This window comes from Melospiza melodia, chromosome Z, assembly GCF_035770615.1.
Source record: "Melospiza melodia melodia isolate bMelMel2 chromosome Z, bMelMel2.pri, whole genome shotgun sequence".
In the NCBI taxonomy this organism is placed as follows: domain Eukaryota; kingdom Metazoa; phylum Chordata; class Aves; order Passeriformes; family Passerellidae; genus Melospiza; species Melospiza melodia.
Window position 1 is genome coordinate 62,282,161 of NC_086226.1, and position 16,895 is coordinate 62,299,055.

Sequence of the window (16,895 nt, forward strand, 5' to 3'; positions counted from 1 at the left end):
AGCGTCACTCGCTCCAAAGGATGTATCCGGAAGGCAGCGCTGCCTTCCCAGCCCGGGAAGCACGGAGCTTTCAGCTGGGAACCTCAGAAGTGTTTGCAGCACTTGCGGATGTTTACCGAGTAGCTCTCCTTCAGAATATGTCAAGGTGTATCAATGTGCATAAGACATTGATCACAGGAAAGAAAAAGAAACTCCTCATTTCAACAGATTTACTCCAGATTGACTCCAGATGTGGTTCAGAACAGTTACATTTGCAAAACGTTTTACTGTCACTTGTTCTGTTGAACAACACAAGTCAAGACATGGGTAACTGGAGACCCATCCCACAGTGCTGATGACTCCAGTCAGCTTTTCTTAGCAAGGGCCTGAAATCTGATATCATCAGAGCTGGACTGTTTCTTTTCCTCTTTTGCTCTTTATAAAAGCTTAATTTATGTGCTGCAACTGCACTCATATGTATAGGGAATATATACACACACACACACATATATATAGGGAAGTTATCCCAAAGAGCAACATTTTTACAAGAAGAAACTAGTCTCTCCTTGCACTTCAGTATGACACAGTCAAAGGCAGCAGCGTATCAAGCAAAATTTAAAAGTACTTTTTAAAAAAAGTCCAAATCACTATGCTTTAAGTTGACTTTTAAATTTCTCACTGAAATAATAAAAAAACACAGCCAAAAATATGAATATAAAGCAATTTTAATTTTCCTCTAGATATTTATATCAAAGAAATAATACTCATGTCCAAGTACTGTACATACAATATCTTCCTTATAAACTCTGTAGTTTAAAACACATGTACAAAATTGCACATTGCAGTTTGCAAAAAATCATAAATACATTTTTGCATGTAAACAATTCCAGCACAAGGATCAATGTTATACATTCCAAAATGTCTAAGTGTCTGCTCACAAACAAAAACAAACAAAAACCCCACTGTGATCTCCATAAAGGTTCTAATGTTACAAATCAATCAATAACAGATTTCTAACTGATATACTACACACAGGGATACATAAATGAGCACAAGGCAAGTCGCCTTTTAGTCATTAAGTACTTAAGACAGAGGCTTGGAATACAATCCTGCTGCCATTTAAACCCACGGTATCCATCCCACAGTATTTAGTGGTAGCAGCATTGAGTTAATTTTTCCAAGATTGCCAATTGCAGTATGCCTTACTTTCAATTCTCAAACAAGTTCGCTACCACTGAACAGTAGGAATTTTAAAATTATTGTAAACACAGTTATCACTGTTGTATATTCAGAAAGTTACAGTATTCTCCTAAACACATCACTAAATTAAGAAAATGTTTTACATTTAATCAAGTGCAAGATGCCCACTAGTATTGTCCACTTTATCTGAGAAATAAGTATTTTGAATATAATACATGTAGTAAAAGTAATGTAAAAAATTACAATGGACATAATCCTCAGTTGTTAAGCCCTGTAGCTTGTTTACATTTTAAAAAATCACCGCATCAGAAAAAAAGGTCTCAGAAGTGTCCTTTAAAATCTCTCCTGACCAAATCCAGCAAATGAGTAGCTACTCAATTTTATTTCACTATTATCTCCATCTGTGTGCAAAGCCCTTGTCAGCATACCTGTTTGAAGACTTCGCAAAATCAATCAGGTCCATTATATCCATACAGAGTTATTTGTTTTATTGTCTGTTTTAGGTTGCTTTTGTGGGGTTTTTTTTGTTTTTCATTACTGGTTTTGTTTTGTTTTGTTCATTTGGGGTTTTTGTTTCATTGGGGTTTTTGAATCTATTCACATGCTGCAATTTTATAAAATTCTACCAAAAGCAGGGATTTTTAAAGGGTTTCTCAGAGGCTTCCTCTGTGCCAGCTAATTTAGTAAGGCAGAATAAGAAGGTACACATAAACCCAACTTTTAAAAAAACCCAAGAAAGGACGCAGACAGACACCCACCCACCAACTAGTTGCATGTAAGCTGCTGGAAGAGCAAAGCTCAGTTTGAACTGCTCTGCTTCCACCTTTGATTTTGAAGAGCTACCCTGAAGGAGAAAGTTTCAGTGCCATGCCTGAAGGCCTATGAAGAACCAGCTTGGACTGAAGAACCGTAGGAAGCAGCAGTTTGCTCACACCTCTTTTGGACAGAAAGAGAGCTTGGAGATGCTGGTGGTGACACAGCAGGGGGGATTCTTGCCCTTTACAGGAAACCCTTATTCTGTTAATCAGCATGTTGCATGAATCCCAGTAATACTACCAGCAGCTCAGCCCATGACATTGCAAGGTATTGTGATTATAGTAATGCAGACCATTAAGAGTTTTCTGCATCACAGAAGCTCAGCAAGAACCAGAAACCACCACAGGCTTTCAAAGCTGGGTCCTATTGCCCAAGACCTGTCCTTTATCTGATGGGAGTTAGTTCCTCTGTTGAACTGACAGAAAGACATACTGCACAAAGAATGATTAATTTAATCTTTCCCAGTCTGCACCTAACTGGAGCTACTCCTTTCTAAGGGGATCTCTTTTAAGTCATACAAGATTAGCCATCACAAACACCACACAGTGAGGGCACACGTGGTTCCCCAAACCTCAGAAAGATTTTTCAGTGTAGGCAGAAACTGCAGGAAAAACAAGCCAACTTTAGATGAGACACTACAGGAAAGAGAAACTGCCCTGGAAGATTGCTACAACTTCACAGTTGTGCTACAACTTCCCAGATGGAAAAACACAGAAAGCTGAAGAGCTACTTCACCAAAAGACTTATTCAGCAATACAGACCCAGCTGCCTTTCCTGGTAAGATGCTGCACTGGGAGTCTAAGAATTACCTTCAGATATCATAAAATAGAGGTAACCTTACAGATTGAATTTTAAGGCCATGGAGGCTCAAGGCCCTTCACAGCAAGATACTCCTGGTACTGCCACCTCTTTAATCTCTCTACCCTTCTCCCCCTTCTCTCTGGTTGTCCTTAAGAAGCCAGTATTCCTGATTAAGAAGAGTGGGAGTGGCAAAAATCAGTGGCTAAATTTTGGTGTGCAAGACTATGCAGACTTGCCTATCATTTTCTATTTAAAAGTCAGGAATTGCACAATACTACATTGCAACATTTACTCCCTTCCCTTTGTCCTGTACAAAGCAGCAAAGCACAACCAAAGCAAAATCACTGTTGGGAGTGTTTAGATTGATGGCTCACATGTCAGAACTTCACTAAGCATCTCTGTAATTAACAGCACTTTGCAACAAAGCAAAACAATTCTCCAATATATACTCGTGTTGGACCTTTTGTTTCAGGGTTTGGGTTTGATTCTGTTGGTTTTGGTTTGGTTTGGTTTGTTTTTTTTTCCTTGGGGGGGCATGTGGGAGAGTTAACAAATCCTGAATATTTAATCTGTTACACGTGGAGGAATGCTCAAGGGGCTCGCAAGAACTTGTTTTGCTGCACATTGAGCAACACCACATGGCAAAGCCTTGAAATTAGAGCAAATGCTTGAAGACAGGGCGTAGCTGCCTTTTGGAGCTCGTCCTTCATGGGCTGCATTTTATTAGAGAGCAGACCTTTGCATCACCAGTCAGCATGCAGACCTGGGCTTTACTTGATGACATTTCAGCATGGTGGTTGCCATGGCTTTAAATAAATAAGGGTAAGTGTGAAATCACTAGTCATCAGGCCAAACAGGCAGGGGCACAGTTTCTAAAGAAGAGACATTTAGAAGACACTTATGCAGTAATAACAAACAAAGTAAGTTTAAAAGCATTCTGAAGAGCAGTCCTAATTATCTGCTACTTAAACATACAACACATACTACCATTAAATACTGTTTCAGAGATAAGTGTTATTTTTCCCTTTGATTCAATTTTTTTTCTCCTTTCTGGTGCTGCTAACTTCAACCATCATCTCTAACTACTACAAGGGGAAAGGAATAAAGAAGTAAACTTTATTAGACACTATTGGCCTGCTGGGAAACTGGTATCGTATCATGTGGACATACCAGTTTGTATGATTATTTCACTTATAGGGTGCACACAAAGACTGTCAAAAATCACAATGATTTACAATACCATTTTATTAACTGGCACAAAATGATTTGGATTGATAAAAACACTTTGGCAGCATTTTAGGAATCCCTATTCTGAAGGTGTCATCTTGCAGACCATAAATAGGTGTCCTAGCTACTTATGGCCATAACTTAGGTGTCATTAGATATAACAAGAACATTTAACTCCCTAATAGTACTTCCTCACTAATTCTGTCACCCTCCCGTGAAGGAAGTTAAAAGACAGAATGGTAAAAGTTGGAAAAATCCAAGAATTCAAACTCTGTCTCTACTTGTGAAGAACAGCAAGTTATATATCAGTATCTTCTACTGCTCTCTTTCCATAGCTGTTACTAGGGAAAAAGAAGGAGACTATCCAAAATTAATTCTCTGGAACAGCATACTAACTTTATTTGACACTACTCCACTGCTTGTGTCCTGCTTTACAAGAAAATCTGAGGATTTATGAAACAGAGGTGTGGGAAAGATTGTCAAGTTCAGTATGCTATCTTGCAAATTACTCAGCATGTACCAGAAGACTTTAGTTAGTCAGTTAGTTAGTTAGTTAGTTTAAAACAGTTAGTTCTTAAAGGTCAATTTTCCATATGAGGCAGGAGGGACACATCCCTTGGGGCAGTGGGAAGCTCTCTGAAGAGGACAAGAAAATGGTATCAAACAACTCCTAAGAGTTCAAGCTACTGGTCATGATTTTTCACCTGTTCAGACCACTGTTTAAGAACAGGGATGCAGTGAGAAGCCTGACTCTTAACAGCTTCAGCTTTCTTCATCTATGACAGAAGTGATACCACAATTGGACAACCACTGATTGAAATTGAACAGTTGCAAGACACACTTCAAGGTAGTTATTAGAAAGATTTTCAAATTTATTCAAATAAATTTTGAGATAATAGTAAAACAGGACTCAACCTAAAAAAGTAATTGAACTTGCAAAACCAAAACAGAGACTGCAACCAATGATCTTTCTCTTCCCCTTTGTATGGGATGGGAGTCTGTTACTGATCTCCAGCAAGACAGCTCTCCAAGGCTGCATGGACGCTATTTAGGTGACTTACAATTCCACCCACACTTGGTCCTTAACCAGTAAGTAACAGTAGTAGTAAATTTTATCAGCAGTGTGCTAAATATCAGAATCTAGCAGTGTATTAGTGCACAGTGAACTGGTCATATCTATTATCTCCATGTCAGCAAGGCTTCAAACCCAACCATCACTTCAAAGCATTCCTACAGAAATGGTCATTCTTTAGTCAGAACATTTAACCAGAACATTTACTCCTCAAACTATTGCAGACCCTGTTTGTTACTAGTACTAGAAACTGAAAGCAAAGCTCAATTTACAGCTAGCTATGCTATGGACAGAGACAAAAAAGCAAGCATCACGTAAGCCATTATTTAGGGTGACTACTTTAAAACATTATTTATGATAATCATAATTTAACCTTGTAGTAAAACAACTACACATGAACTGCAGCATTTCAGATAACATTAAGGCTAAATGTGACTTCAAAGTAAGTTCTCTTTTTGTGTTAATTTAGCATTGCAAAGCTTGACAGTCCTCCAATTTGACTGGAAATCTAAAAAATCACCTTGTGATCACACAGGGAAATGCAGCTTAGTCTTCTTCTGGAAGAATCTGACCACAACAAAAGCATATGAAAAACCCCACTGTGTACTGTTGCAGCTAAGGAAATCCCAGTTCCTTCCTTTGGCCATCCCCTTCTCTATGCATGCTGGTGTCTACACACAACACCTCGACATGCGTTTCCAGGTATCTGTGCTTCAGAAGAATTAGTTCATAAAGGCTGGATTTGCTGTTTCTTCAGTTAGTCCTCACTGACTTGAGAGGATACCGCACAAGCAGGACTCCAGCACAAGAACTCATGCCCCCTGCAGACACAAGATCAAGATTCAGATTTTTTACATCGGTAACATACTTTTGTCAAGACTACTCAACCGAAAGTTGCATTTCAATACACAGCACTGGTGTGAAGATACAGATCCTACATTGGTTTCCTTCTTCCCCACCACCGTTTCCCCAGTGGGATGCTTCAAAGACAACTAGAGCAAGGCATTCTGACTGACCATTTGAAGCCAACTGTTTCAACATCCAAGCAGAGATCTGGTTTGTGACTATGGTGATGCAGAAAGTAAGCCTTCAGGTATGCAATAGCTTAGGAAAAAGTGCTCCCAGACTAAGGCAAACAGCAAGGATCAATGCCCAAAGCAAGGCAACAGGATGGTACCTTGGGAAGCTAGTCTCATTATGATTTATGTGAATACATTTCTAGACTCTTAGCAACACACAAACAACAGCAGGTTCTCCACTGTGCACTCACTGTTGCAGCATTTCTCAGAAACCTACATTTAGCTTGTCACACATGACCAGTTCATGGAGAAGTTGCTTCTGTCCCGCCTCCAAGCTACTGAGTCGTTATGAAGAGAGAAGTTTCACAGCACAAACAGCTGCAAGACACTTCATAGGATAAAAAGAGACAGATCTCTGAAATACTGGAGAGGAGTAATCATGAATTACTAAAACCTCTTGTCCCCCATAATTTACCTTAAAGGCCTGAGTCTCCATATATTCAGATTTAATTCAACAGCTTCATAGTGAAGTTGCACCATGTGCGACAAGATTAACAAGGCTCTTACAAACTTCAGATTCTGCCCTTTGTTACAAGAACATTTATCATTCTTCATCAGATACACTAAACCCTGATGCAAGTGACTGTGGTGTGAGAAGGATGAGTTAACATTTGCAGTATTACTATGCACTGTGAAAGCTTTCTGTCCAAGATTTTTTCTGCTGATACAAGTCTTGCCAAATACTGAAAGAGGTGAATCCCTGACAGACTTTACTGTCCACCTCTGCTGGAAGATGAGCAGTGACTACAGAGTCACTACAGCCGTCACTACTGATCAAAAGAAGTGACCAACAAGGATCAAAACAGGATAAGAACTCTTCAACACTCATTCTTACAGTAAAACTTCAAACAAAAAACTGGAAAAATGGAAGTGATTTTGTACTAATCAAATATGTATGCAGATATGTCATACTCCAATTTGTCTACTTGCTAAACATAGAAACTTGGAGAATCAAGTAAGAAAAGAGCAAAATTATCCAGCAGCAGTTACAGCTGCACATATGAATAAATGAAAATGTTACTCATTGCTTTGCCTTTTTTAACTTGCACTCCAGAAGCAGGACACATAAAATGCATCAAAGAATGACCTATGTTACAAGCAGATGGGTTTTTTCCTCTTGCATATTAATCTCAGATATAGGAAAATTTTCTCTAAGAAGCTGCTAGATTCAAACAGTTAAGACTCCAGTTATGGCAGCCAAGATGGTTTTTTTCAGCACAACTAGTAATTCAGACCTGGCATGCACCTGTACTTCAGACACTATCAAAAAATACTATTCAGTATTTTGGGAACCATCAATTACTTATATAACTGATTAAAAATTAGTTGCCAAATCAATTTCCACTTTAACAGCCGCAGAATGCCTCAGGGCTTAACCTGGGGAGGTCACTCCTTTGTCGAAGGTGAAACAGAGAGTCAATCAGATATTTAAAGGAATGAAGGATGCCTCATGACTCTTTCTTCTGTAAAGATACATATACAAACCAAGATGACAGAGAACTGTCATAGAGCCACTCTTGATCTCGAATGGAGCATGATAGTCAGTAGTGACTACTGACATACAGTCAAGAGTCAAGATATGTCGAGATATTTACCTTTTGGAAGACCATCAAAGTCTTATAACAGAAAACATGACCATCACCACCAAAATCACTCCTCACCATGATAAGGACTTATGTCCAAACACCCATGATTCTCAAAGTATGCAAAGTATTTGCTTTTGGAAAGGCTCTCCAAACACACCAAATGGGCTCAACCTGGAATCACATTAAGTTTTAAGAACAACTCACCAGCTACTTGAACCTGTTTGGAGACCTTGTGATTCCAATAGACTTCACTACACTGGAGACCAAACCAATTAACTTTCACAGCAATGGCATCATTTGAGTCAGTGTTATCAGAGTGGCTTTCTTGCACTAACACCAAGCAGAGCCAGATCTGATGGGGGCTCCACTCTCTGCCCAAGGAAGGAGCGAACAAATCTTCTCTTACTGAAAACATTCCCCCTCCTATTTCCCAAGACAGAAAAGATCTGATAACAAGTCAAATAAATCATATCCATATATGAATCGAACCCTTTTGCTGTAGCACCTAAATAAGAAGGCACTTCACATCTAAACAAAGATACTGGTTCAAGTACATTTAAAAATTGCTGGGCAAAAACCAATATGCACAGGAGCAAGCATCCAGCAAACAAAACAGACAAGGGAGGAGACTATTTAGTCTCCAGAGCAGATTACACGTGGGGCAAAGAAACAAAGAGGGATGTTTGTCATGGGTTCACATCTGGACTGAAAACCAGATTGGAAGGACATGAGGGTAGCCTGCAAATCAAGCCAGGCAGCATGAGTCTTTACAAAGACTAGAAAATAGCGTGCACAAGTATAATAAAGCATGGTAGTTTTGAAGAATGAAGAAAAATGCTAAAAAGCACTGAGCTAACAGTGAACATAACTTTTATTTTGGGATTTAAATTTTTTGGTTAGCTTTTTTGAGTTTTGTTTTTGAGGGGTTTTGGTAGTTTTCTTTTTTTTTTTTTTTTCCTTACAGTAACACACAGCCAGTTTGCTTGGAGTTACTGAAAAGGAGCTACATGAATGCAAATCATATAAACAGTCTGAAAATTTTTTACCCAGTATCTATCTTTTAATGTCTCACAGTGACCAAAGTTTTTGGCAGAAAATCAAAAAACCTAAAAGACACATATGTTTAAAAATAAACTGAAGAAAAAAAGGCAGACAAAATAGAGAAGCCATATTTAAAGGTTTAGGAACACTGCAGGGCTAAAGGCCAGAGTATTGAGACGTTTTAGAAGACAGGAACAATCAAGTCTGACAGCTGCAGCAGGTAAGTACTCCTGAGTCTTTTTATACTGGTTTAAAGTGTTAGGTGCTTTGGCTTTCCACTCAAATACCTACAAAAAATGCAGCAACCTCTAGCAGAACCAGCCCAAGCAGGAAAAAAACCCCAACCACCCCAACACTATTCTCAGATTTTGGTCATGTCACTGTTAGATCCCGTTTCTCAGCCTAAATGTCAGATAAAAAAGGCATTTATGAAGGTAACTGATCACTCTACAGAAAACACGTTTCTTTTGGACAAATCCACTACAAGAACAGTAGCCTCTGGCAGAGAGCTGGAGCTGCCAGCCTCACTAGTAATCTCTCATCAGTCATCACGGTGTGAGAGATGGCCTGTCACCACTTCTACCACTGAACAGATGTCAGCTACAACAGAAAGCGGGCTATCAAAGAAGTTACCACATGAAGTCTTTGAGATGCTGGGTGTGAGACTGCTGTTGCAGAAAGTTCAAACTCAAGTGAGGTAATGTGGGGTGATTTTCAGCTTTAACATTACCATACTGGAAAGGGAGAGCTCATTATAACCCTGCTAGACTATAGCCCACTAGAGTCTTGCCCATGCCTGGGAAGGGGAACTACAGTGATTTCCCATGCCTTATGGATCCCCCATGTTGCTTGGATATTGCTAATTTATTATGAACAGAAATTACAAAGTAAGCAAAAAAGTATTGCACAGCTGCATTTATCGTTTTCCTGTGTTCTACCACAAGATCTTTACCTAGCCCTATACTCACACTCACTTAGAAAGACAAGGACCAAAATAGAGGTGCTCACCCAAAAATTCTTATGATTTTTTTCCAGGATTCCCTAAAAAATCCCCACCTCATTACATATGCAGTAAAGTATCTCACACCTACCAGGCAGCTTTACCTTTCTCACTAGGGAAAAGTGTTAAGTGTGGGGGAAAAGATGTTTTTTATCAGTTTCTCCAGACTTGCAGCATCTTTGCAGAAGGATGACTACCAAAGGAAAAAAAACATTTTCCACCCAGTTATTATGTAACAGGCAGTGCTACAGATTGTATGCAGTATGGTTCAGAATGCCCCTAAGAAGTCTTTGAACTGTGTTAAGATCAAAATTTTTTTTATCTGCTCATTAGTAATTCTAACAGCAGAATGTACTGTTACAGGCAATCATTTCAACCACCAAAAAGGCTCTGGTGACATGATCAAACAGTTACACAATGATTAATATGGCTTCTACCTAATTTGCATATGCATTAAGAAAAGAAATATCCTCGGAGCCATCTCAGCTACAGTAACAGCGTAACTACGCATTCTCATATAACTTCATACATGTGCCAGGAAAGACTGCACTAAAAGGAAAAGCTCATACACTTGATTGCTGCAGCTCAGCTTTCTGAACAGATAGCACTCACATATCCCCAATAAAAGCATGAAAAACTGTGAGTCTATCCCATTCTTACTGGATTTCAGCTGTAGCCTTCAGAAGAGGTAAGAGATGTTTACCAGCTCCTGAGAGGCTCTAACAGATCTGTACACAGAGAGATGTCTATGCCCTCTTGGCTCCTCATACGATTACCCCTTTTCACCAGCTGGCACAGACACATATCCCCATGAAAGATTTGCCTCTGAGTTCAAGCAGAGTTTTGAGCACAGTTTCAGCGAGGGAAGAGGGCCCCACACTGCAGCTGGATCTGCTCAGGAGAGGCCGTGCCCTCCCCCAGCGGCAGGGCCGGCCCGCGGCCCCGCACAGAGGGGCTTCTGGCGAGGTGACCGTCACACTCCCACAGACCCTTCCCACCGCACCATTGCCACAGGGCTCGGCAGCGCTGCGCTAGCGGCTAGGCTCAAAATACACAGGTGCAGCAGAAGCATGGAAGGCAGTGGCACCGAGCAAGGGACCTAAAGCTCTCAAAAACTTATTGAGGATTATGTCTAATCAGAAGAAACAGTTCCTTTGCTATACTCTTCTACTAGTAAATTCTCGACAAAGAAATAAATCACACCGAATCTTCCCAACCAGAAAAACACTTCACATTCTAGCATTGACTCTGTCTCTAGAGTATTGCAGAAAGTTTCTTTAGAACAAAGTAGACCAAGAAGCAAGATACACAGACTTCTACTCAAAAATAAATCTAGTTCTCCATAATATTTCTGTGATTTATTCAGACAGAATACAATGGAATTATCACCTTTACAGCTAACCCACCCCAAATCTGAGCCCTTTTCTGTATAGCACTGAATTGTTACTATACTGTGGAAAGAGCACGCACTACTGGAATGTACACAGTGAAGGAAAAAAAAAAGTAAAGCTCTTTTTGCCAAAGTAACCATTTTCTCTGCTAACGTGTTATCTAGAAAAATAAGGTCTAGGCAACGTCCAAAAAGTGTTCAAGTTTCAATAAATAACTATCAATGCCCCAGGTTTGCACTGGCACAAGAAATATGGAGCATACAGGTTTAGAAAACTATTTTCCTATGACTGAGTCAGCAACGCATTTCAATCTGCTTTAAGATTTACAACAAAAATCAGTTCCCTCCAGGGTTCGATTTGAAAATCAAAGCCATGTAAGTGCAAGAGCACCCACACAGCTGTCTTAACTCTCAATGGCAAATTAAAGCTCTAGAGAAAGACAGTATTTTAAAAAAAGTTCTTTATCAATACCAAGAAAATATACATAGCCATATTATGTTTTAAATATATATATATACACGCACATCTTTTCAAAAGGTACGATTCTGGCTATTTTTCTTTAAGTTTGAAAAGCTTATCCATTGCTATACAGTTCAGTAAGGTGTATTAGGAAACACACGTTTTATATCCCCCATGAAAATAAAGTTGAATCTTTCTGTAAACAGTAATTTTCTTATTTTCGGAAATCTCTACAGACCTCAAGTACTTCACTGAAAAATTAACAACCACCTGCCCCAGAACCACCCTCGGAGACCCTCGCTGCTGAATGCGACACGGACAGAACTCGGGAAACGCTTAGCAACACCCGGCTCCCGCAAAAAAACCGCCTTCTCCGGGCGCAAATAAATAATAATAATAATAATAATTAATAATAAAAATAATAATAATAGCAGAAGGGCGGCAGCAGGCGCGCACCTTGGCCCCGCGGTGCCCCCGGGCGGGCTTGGGGCCGGGGCCGGCGGGGTGTCCCTCCTCAGCAGGCGCTGGTCTCCGGCGCGGCGGTGGCCGCCTCGGGGGGAGTCTCCCGCGGCTGGGCGGCGGCGTGAGGAGGAGGAGGATGCCCGGCGGCGTTGATGTGGCAGCCAGAGGAGAGGTGGCTGCGGACGCGACCCTGCAGCTGGGTGACCTGGGCGCGGAGGAGGTTGGCGGTGGCGGCCAGCTCGGCGTTCTGCCCCTTGAGCGCCTTCACCTTCTCCTCCAGCCGGGCGATGCGCTCCAGCTTCCGCCGGCGGCACTTGGAGGCGGCGATGCGGTTTCGCAGCCGCTTGCGCTCTGCCTTCAGCCGCTCCTGGCTCTCCGCGTCCAGCGGCGACAGCGACGGCGGCGTCGGCGCGCTGCTGCCACCCTCCCCGCCCGCCGACGGCGGCACCTCGGGCACCGTCTGCGGCTCCTCCAGGGACCGCGCCGGCGGCAGCCGGCCGCTCCCCAGACCCGCGGCTCCGAAGGCCAGGCCCGGCGGCGGTGGCGGGGCGGAGGCGGAGGGGTAGGCGCTGCCCGAGGGGCTCAGCGGCCCCGCGGGGTTGAAGCCGCTCAAGTTGGTGTAGACGGCCGGAGGGTCGGCGGCGGCAGCGGCGGGGGCTCCCGGTGGCCCCGGGCGGGCGGTGCAGCAGGGTCCCGGCGCGGAGAGCGGCGGCGGCGCCGTCAGGAGCTGGTTCTGCTTGTGCAGGTCAGCCAGGGCCTTGACGAAGCCGTCGGCGAAACCCTCCTGTTCCTGCGTCACCGGCTGCCGGTAGAGGAACGGCCCCGCCGCCGCCGCCGCCCCGCCGCTTCCCGCCCCGGGCGCCGTCGGCCCCGGGCTGCCCGCGCCCAGCCCCGCGCCCCCCTGGATCAGCAGCTGCTCCAGGTCGGCGGCCGGTGGCAGCTTCAGCAGCGGCAGCTCCGCAGCCGACCCCAGCGCGGCCTCCGGGCCGCCGCGGGCCGCCGCCGCCCCGCCGCTGCTCCCCGTCTCCGCGGAGCCCGCGGTGGGCGGCGGGGCGGCGGCGGGCGGCGGCGGCAGCAATCGCAGAGCCGCCGCGCTGCCGCGGGCGCCGGCAGGCGGGCGAAGGGCGAAGGGCCCCGGGAGCGGCGCGGGGGCGGCAGCCGGCAGGTCCCGCTTCTTCCCGGCGCCCAGCAGCAGCTTCTGCCCCGCCGCCGCATCGGCTCCAGGTCCGCCGGCGGTACCGAAACCCGGCAGCGGCACGAAGTCGGGCAACAGCTCCAGTCCTTCCTCGGGGTAGAACGGCGCCTCCATCTTCACGGCGGATCGCCCGCTACGCCCGCCGCTCATGCTGCCGCCCTCGCCGGCCGGCGGCGGCTCCGGCGCGGGGCGGGCCGGGCTGGGCGGCTGCTCCGCGGGGCCGGCCGCCCTCGGCTGGCAGCGGGGACTGAGCCGCCTCCCGGCGCCGCCGGACCCGCGCCACGCCCCGGGCCCGCTGCCCGCCCCGCCGTCGCCACCTCCCTGCTGCCGCCGCCGCCGCCGGTCCCCCCCGCCCGCTCCTTCCCCCGCCCGCCGGGCTTGCGCGGAACGGCTTCCCGGTGGGGTGTCCGTGGGGAACCCGCGCTGCTCCTCCCTCTCGGAAACTCGCCCCGCGAGTGCGGTGTGGGAAAGAAGGCAGTGCTGGGGCCTTCGTCCGGGAAAGGGGGGGTTTTCTCGGGGCCATCACTCCGGCCCGGGGACCGGGAGTCCTCAGGAGGAAAGCGAGCAAGAGCATCGCGTGGCGGCTGCTGGGACAGGTGCTGGTGCGTTCAGTCTGTGATGGATGGGCACAGGATACTGCAGGTGTCGAGGACTAATGATTCTCAACAACACGGTGCTGGGAAGTCTTACAGGAAGTGCTTGGCCGTCAGGAAACACGCCAACTAGTCAAACTAAAAGTCACTCAGAAGATGGACGTGAATTTGATGTGGCTTTTTTTCCTGGAGGAAGTTAAGAAAAAGGATTTGAAACATCCTAGACATATTTCCAATATTTTCAAAATTACTGAAATGTGAATATTTCAGTTTGGGGGTTGTATTTATTTTTTATCTTTAGTCAAGACAACTCCCTCTGCCCTTCTCCAAGTTTGTGAAATTCTTACGGGATGAGGAAATTTCTTTCCATACAGTCCTTTATAAATCCCTCTTGCTTCAGGATACCTATGTGATCCTGACAGAGCTACTGAACACTCTCCTGTAAGTCTTTAAAATCAGCTTGGTGACTGATGGTCTCGGTGACTCATCTACACATTCAACAGATGTCTTCATCTGTGATGGACCCCCTCAGTTAGGTGTCACCTTCTGCAACCTACTCATGCTTTCATGCTTTCTCCCCAGGCATTTACTTCCTATATATCAAGACCATGTGCCTCTTTTCACAGTGTCTAGTGAAGTTGCTGAGTTCTGCTCTTAGCGTCACGATCTGTATGGCCATGCTGTGCCTAGGTTCATTCCAAAACCAGCAGTGGAGGAGGAGATGGACAGTGGTATCAAGTGCAGGACTTTGACTCAGAATCCCTCTTCCGGTCCATAGGAGAACTGGAGTCTAGGTGCACTGACTAAGGCCTCGATGACCTTGACCCACGTACTTTGGGGCCCCCAACTCTCGCATATGGTGCAAGAGTTCCTTTTCAACACAGCCCAGCACCTTCAGTCCCTGCCTGGCTGTGTCACAGGTGTTGCTCTCTTCCGCTCCATCTCCTGGGTGAACCTTGGACCTGTGTTTCCAGTTCTGTTACTGGCACCATCTCCTGCTACTCCTACCTGAATTACCTGGGCGGACCTTGTACCCGGTTCATCGCTTCACCTTGTGCGGGTGTGTCCATTAGTGTCTGCCTGGCTCTTGTGCTGCAGGACTCTGTCCAGGCTGATGAGCCTGGGCTTTGGCTCTGGTCACCTCTAGCTCATCTTGCCATGGGACGGCCTAGCCCTTCTGGTCCCTGAGGCTGTGGCAGAATTGCTGCCCAGAAAACTGGCAGCAGGAGGATGGGAGGGAGAAGAAAGTCATCAGGCAACGGTCAGGGACAGAGGCATTCACATGGAAAGGAGAGGAGTAAGCATGTTTTTCTTGGTGAGGAAGGTAGTGCTAGAAAGAGCTTATTTTGGTTTCCTTGTCTCTTGGCTGACCTAGCAGGAGAGGGAGCAGAGCTAACAGCGCTCAGCCAACACTAAGTACTGACAACAGCTCATGCAAGTGGCTTTGTGGAAGTATTGCTGAAGCTGCTATACAGGCTTTTCTGTCATATTCCTGGACAAGCAAATGGCAGTGACTGGTACCTTCCATCAGCTGGGCAAAGAGAGCTGTCCTGGAAGAGAAGCCATAGCCACCAAGCTAAGGCAAATAAATCTTCTTTTCTTTCACTCACGAAGAAAGTGTAGAGGGGGAAAGTAGGCTGAGGAGAAAATTATGATCTTTGTGGAGTCAGAGAAAAAGCCATGGAGGCTCACTTGGGTCTGGGGTCATTGTCAGTGAATTTCTAGATGTAATGTTACACTTGATTGGGGCAACCCTAAGGGTGGGTTACCTTGTCATTCCTATACAAAAACTGTCACTTATGTAGGACGGTTTTAGTTGTTGATCAAATGCAGAGTGAACCCACAGAATGGGAACATGTCGACACTGCTCAAAATAAACTTATTTGTAACAACAAATCGATTTGTTGAGAGATGTATCTACTGTTTGCTGATGTACCTGCAAACTACGTTTAGGTGGAGTGACACGGAGTTGTTTTACACGTCCTTAATGCAACTGTGTGTTATGGCAATGTGGTCTTCCCCTTGTTTTCTTTTGCCTTTCCCCCGCTCCTCATTTATTTTTAATTTTTTTCTTTTATTTTTCTGCCCCAAGAAAGTCAGAACCTCCCGCGGGACTCACAGCGCCAGGTTCTTCCTGTCCCTGTGACAGCCGCGTTGTGCAGACTCGTCCGTCCGACCGCACCCCTGTCTGCCGGCTGGGACAACCATCCCTGGCCAGGACTTCGGGCATGGCGCGGCCGGAGGAGGCCCTAACGGGCTCCCCTCGGTGAAGAAAGGGCCGTAGCGCAGCCCTCAGTCCCGGGGTCGGAGGCGTTGCCCAGCTGTGGGTGCGGGCCGTGGGCAGCGCTGTGGGTGCGGGGTGTGGAGGGGAGCGGCTCTGCCCAGCTGTGGGTGCGGGCCGTGGGCAGCGCTGTGGGTGCCGGGTGTGGAGGGGAGCGGCTCTGCCCAGCTGTGGGTGCGGGCCGTGGGCAGCGCTGTGGGTGCCGGGTGTGGAGGGGAGCGGCTCTGCCCAGCTGTGGGTGCGGGCCGTGGGCAGCGCCGTGGGTGCGGGCCGTGGGCAGCGCCGTGGGTGCGGGCCGTGGGCGGCGCTGCCCAGCTGCGGGTGCGGGCCGTGGGCAGCGCTGTGGGTGCGGGCCGTGGGCAGCGCCGTGGGTGCGGGCCGTGGGCGGCGCTGCCCAGCTGCGGGTGCGGGCCGTGGGCGGAGCACGGGCCCAGCTGTGGGTTGGGTGTGGGCGGAGCACGGGCCCGAAAAGGGGGTGGAGCAGGGGACAGGAGGCGGCCGGATTGGCGAGCCTGATGAACAAGGCCCCGCCCGCACGCTGCGCGCCGACGCGCCCAATGGGCGGAGCGCGGTGCGCGCCGCTACCGCGAGAGGTTCCGTTGAAGCTGGCGCCGCCATCTTGGAGTTGGGAGAGGCCGCGCGTCCCGTTCCCGTCCCTCTCCGTAGGGCCACGGGCGCGGGGGGGGGCCGCGGGAGGCGGGGGAAGCATGGGC

General features: G+C 46.4%; 1 protein-coding gene across 1 annotated transcript; it reads right to left on the reverse strand.

The window, feature by feature from the left end:
* Positions 1–688: 688 nt before the first annotated feature.
* LOC134432535 (transcription factor JunD-like) lies at positions 689–16,131 on the reverse strand. The gene is made up of 3 exons (XM_063181383.1): positions 16,021–16,131; positions 15,423–15,538; positions 689–13,795 (listed from the first exon to the last, which is right to left on the reverse strand). Exons 1-3 carry the CDS (start codon positions 16,129–16,131, stop codon positions 12,166–12,168), a joined length of 1,857 nt encoding a protein of 618 aa, XP_063037453.1. The 3' UTR covers positions 689–12,165.
* Between the last annotated feature and the right edge of the window lie 764 nt (positions 16,132–16,895).

Coding starts and splice junctions, on each gene's coding strand:
- LOC134432535 (XM_063181383.1), bottom strand. CDS start 16,131: ATGCCCGAAGTCCTGGCCAGGGATGGTTGTCCCAGCCGGCAGACAGGG. Junction 15,539..16,020: donor GACAGGAAGAACCTGGCGCT/GTGAGTCCCGCG, acceptor TTTTCTCCTCAG/CCTACTTTCCCCCTCTACAC. Junction 13,796..15,422: donor CTTTGCCCAGCTGATGGAAG/GTACCAGTCACT, acceptor TCCCGGACGAAG/GCCCCAGCACTGCCTTCTTT.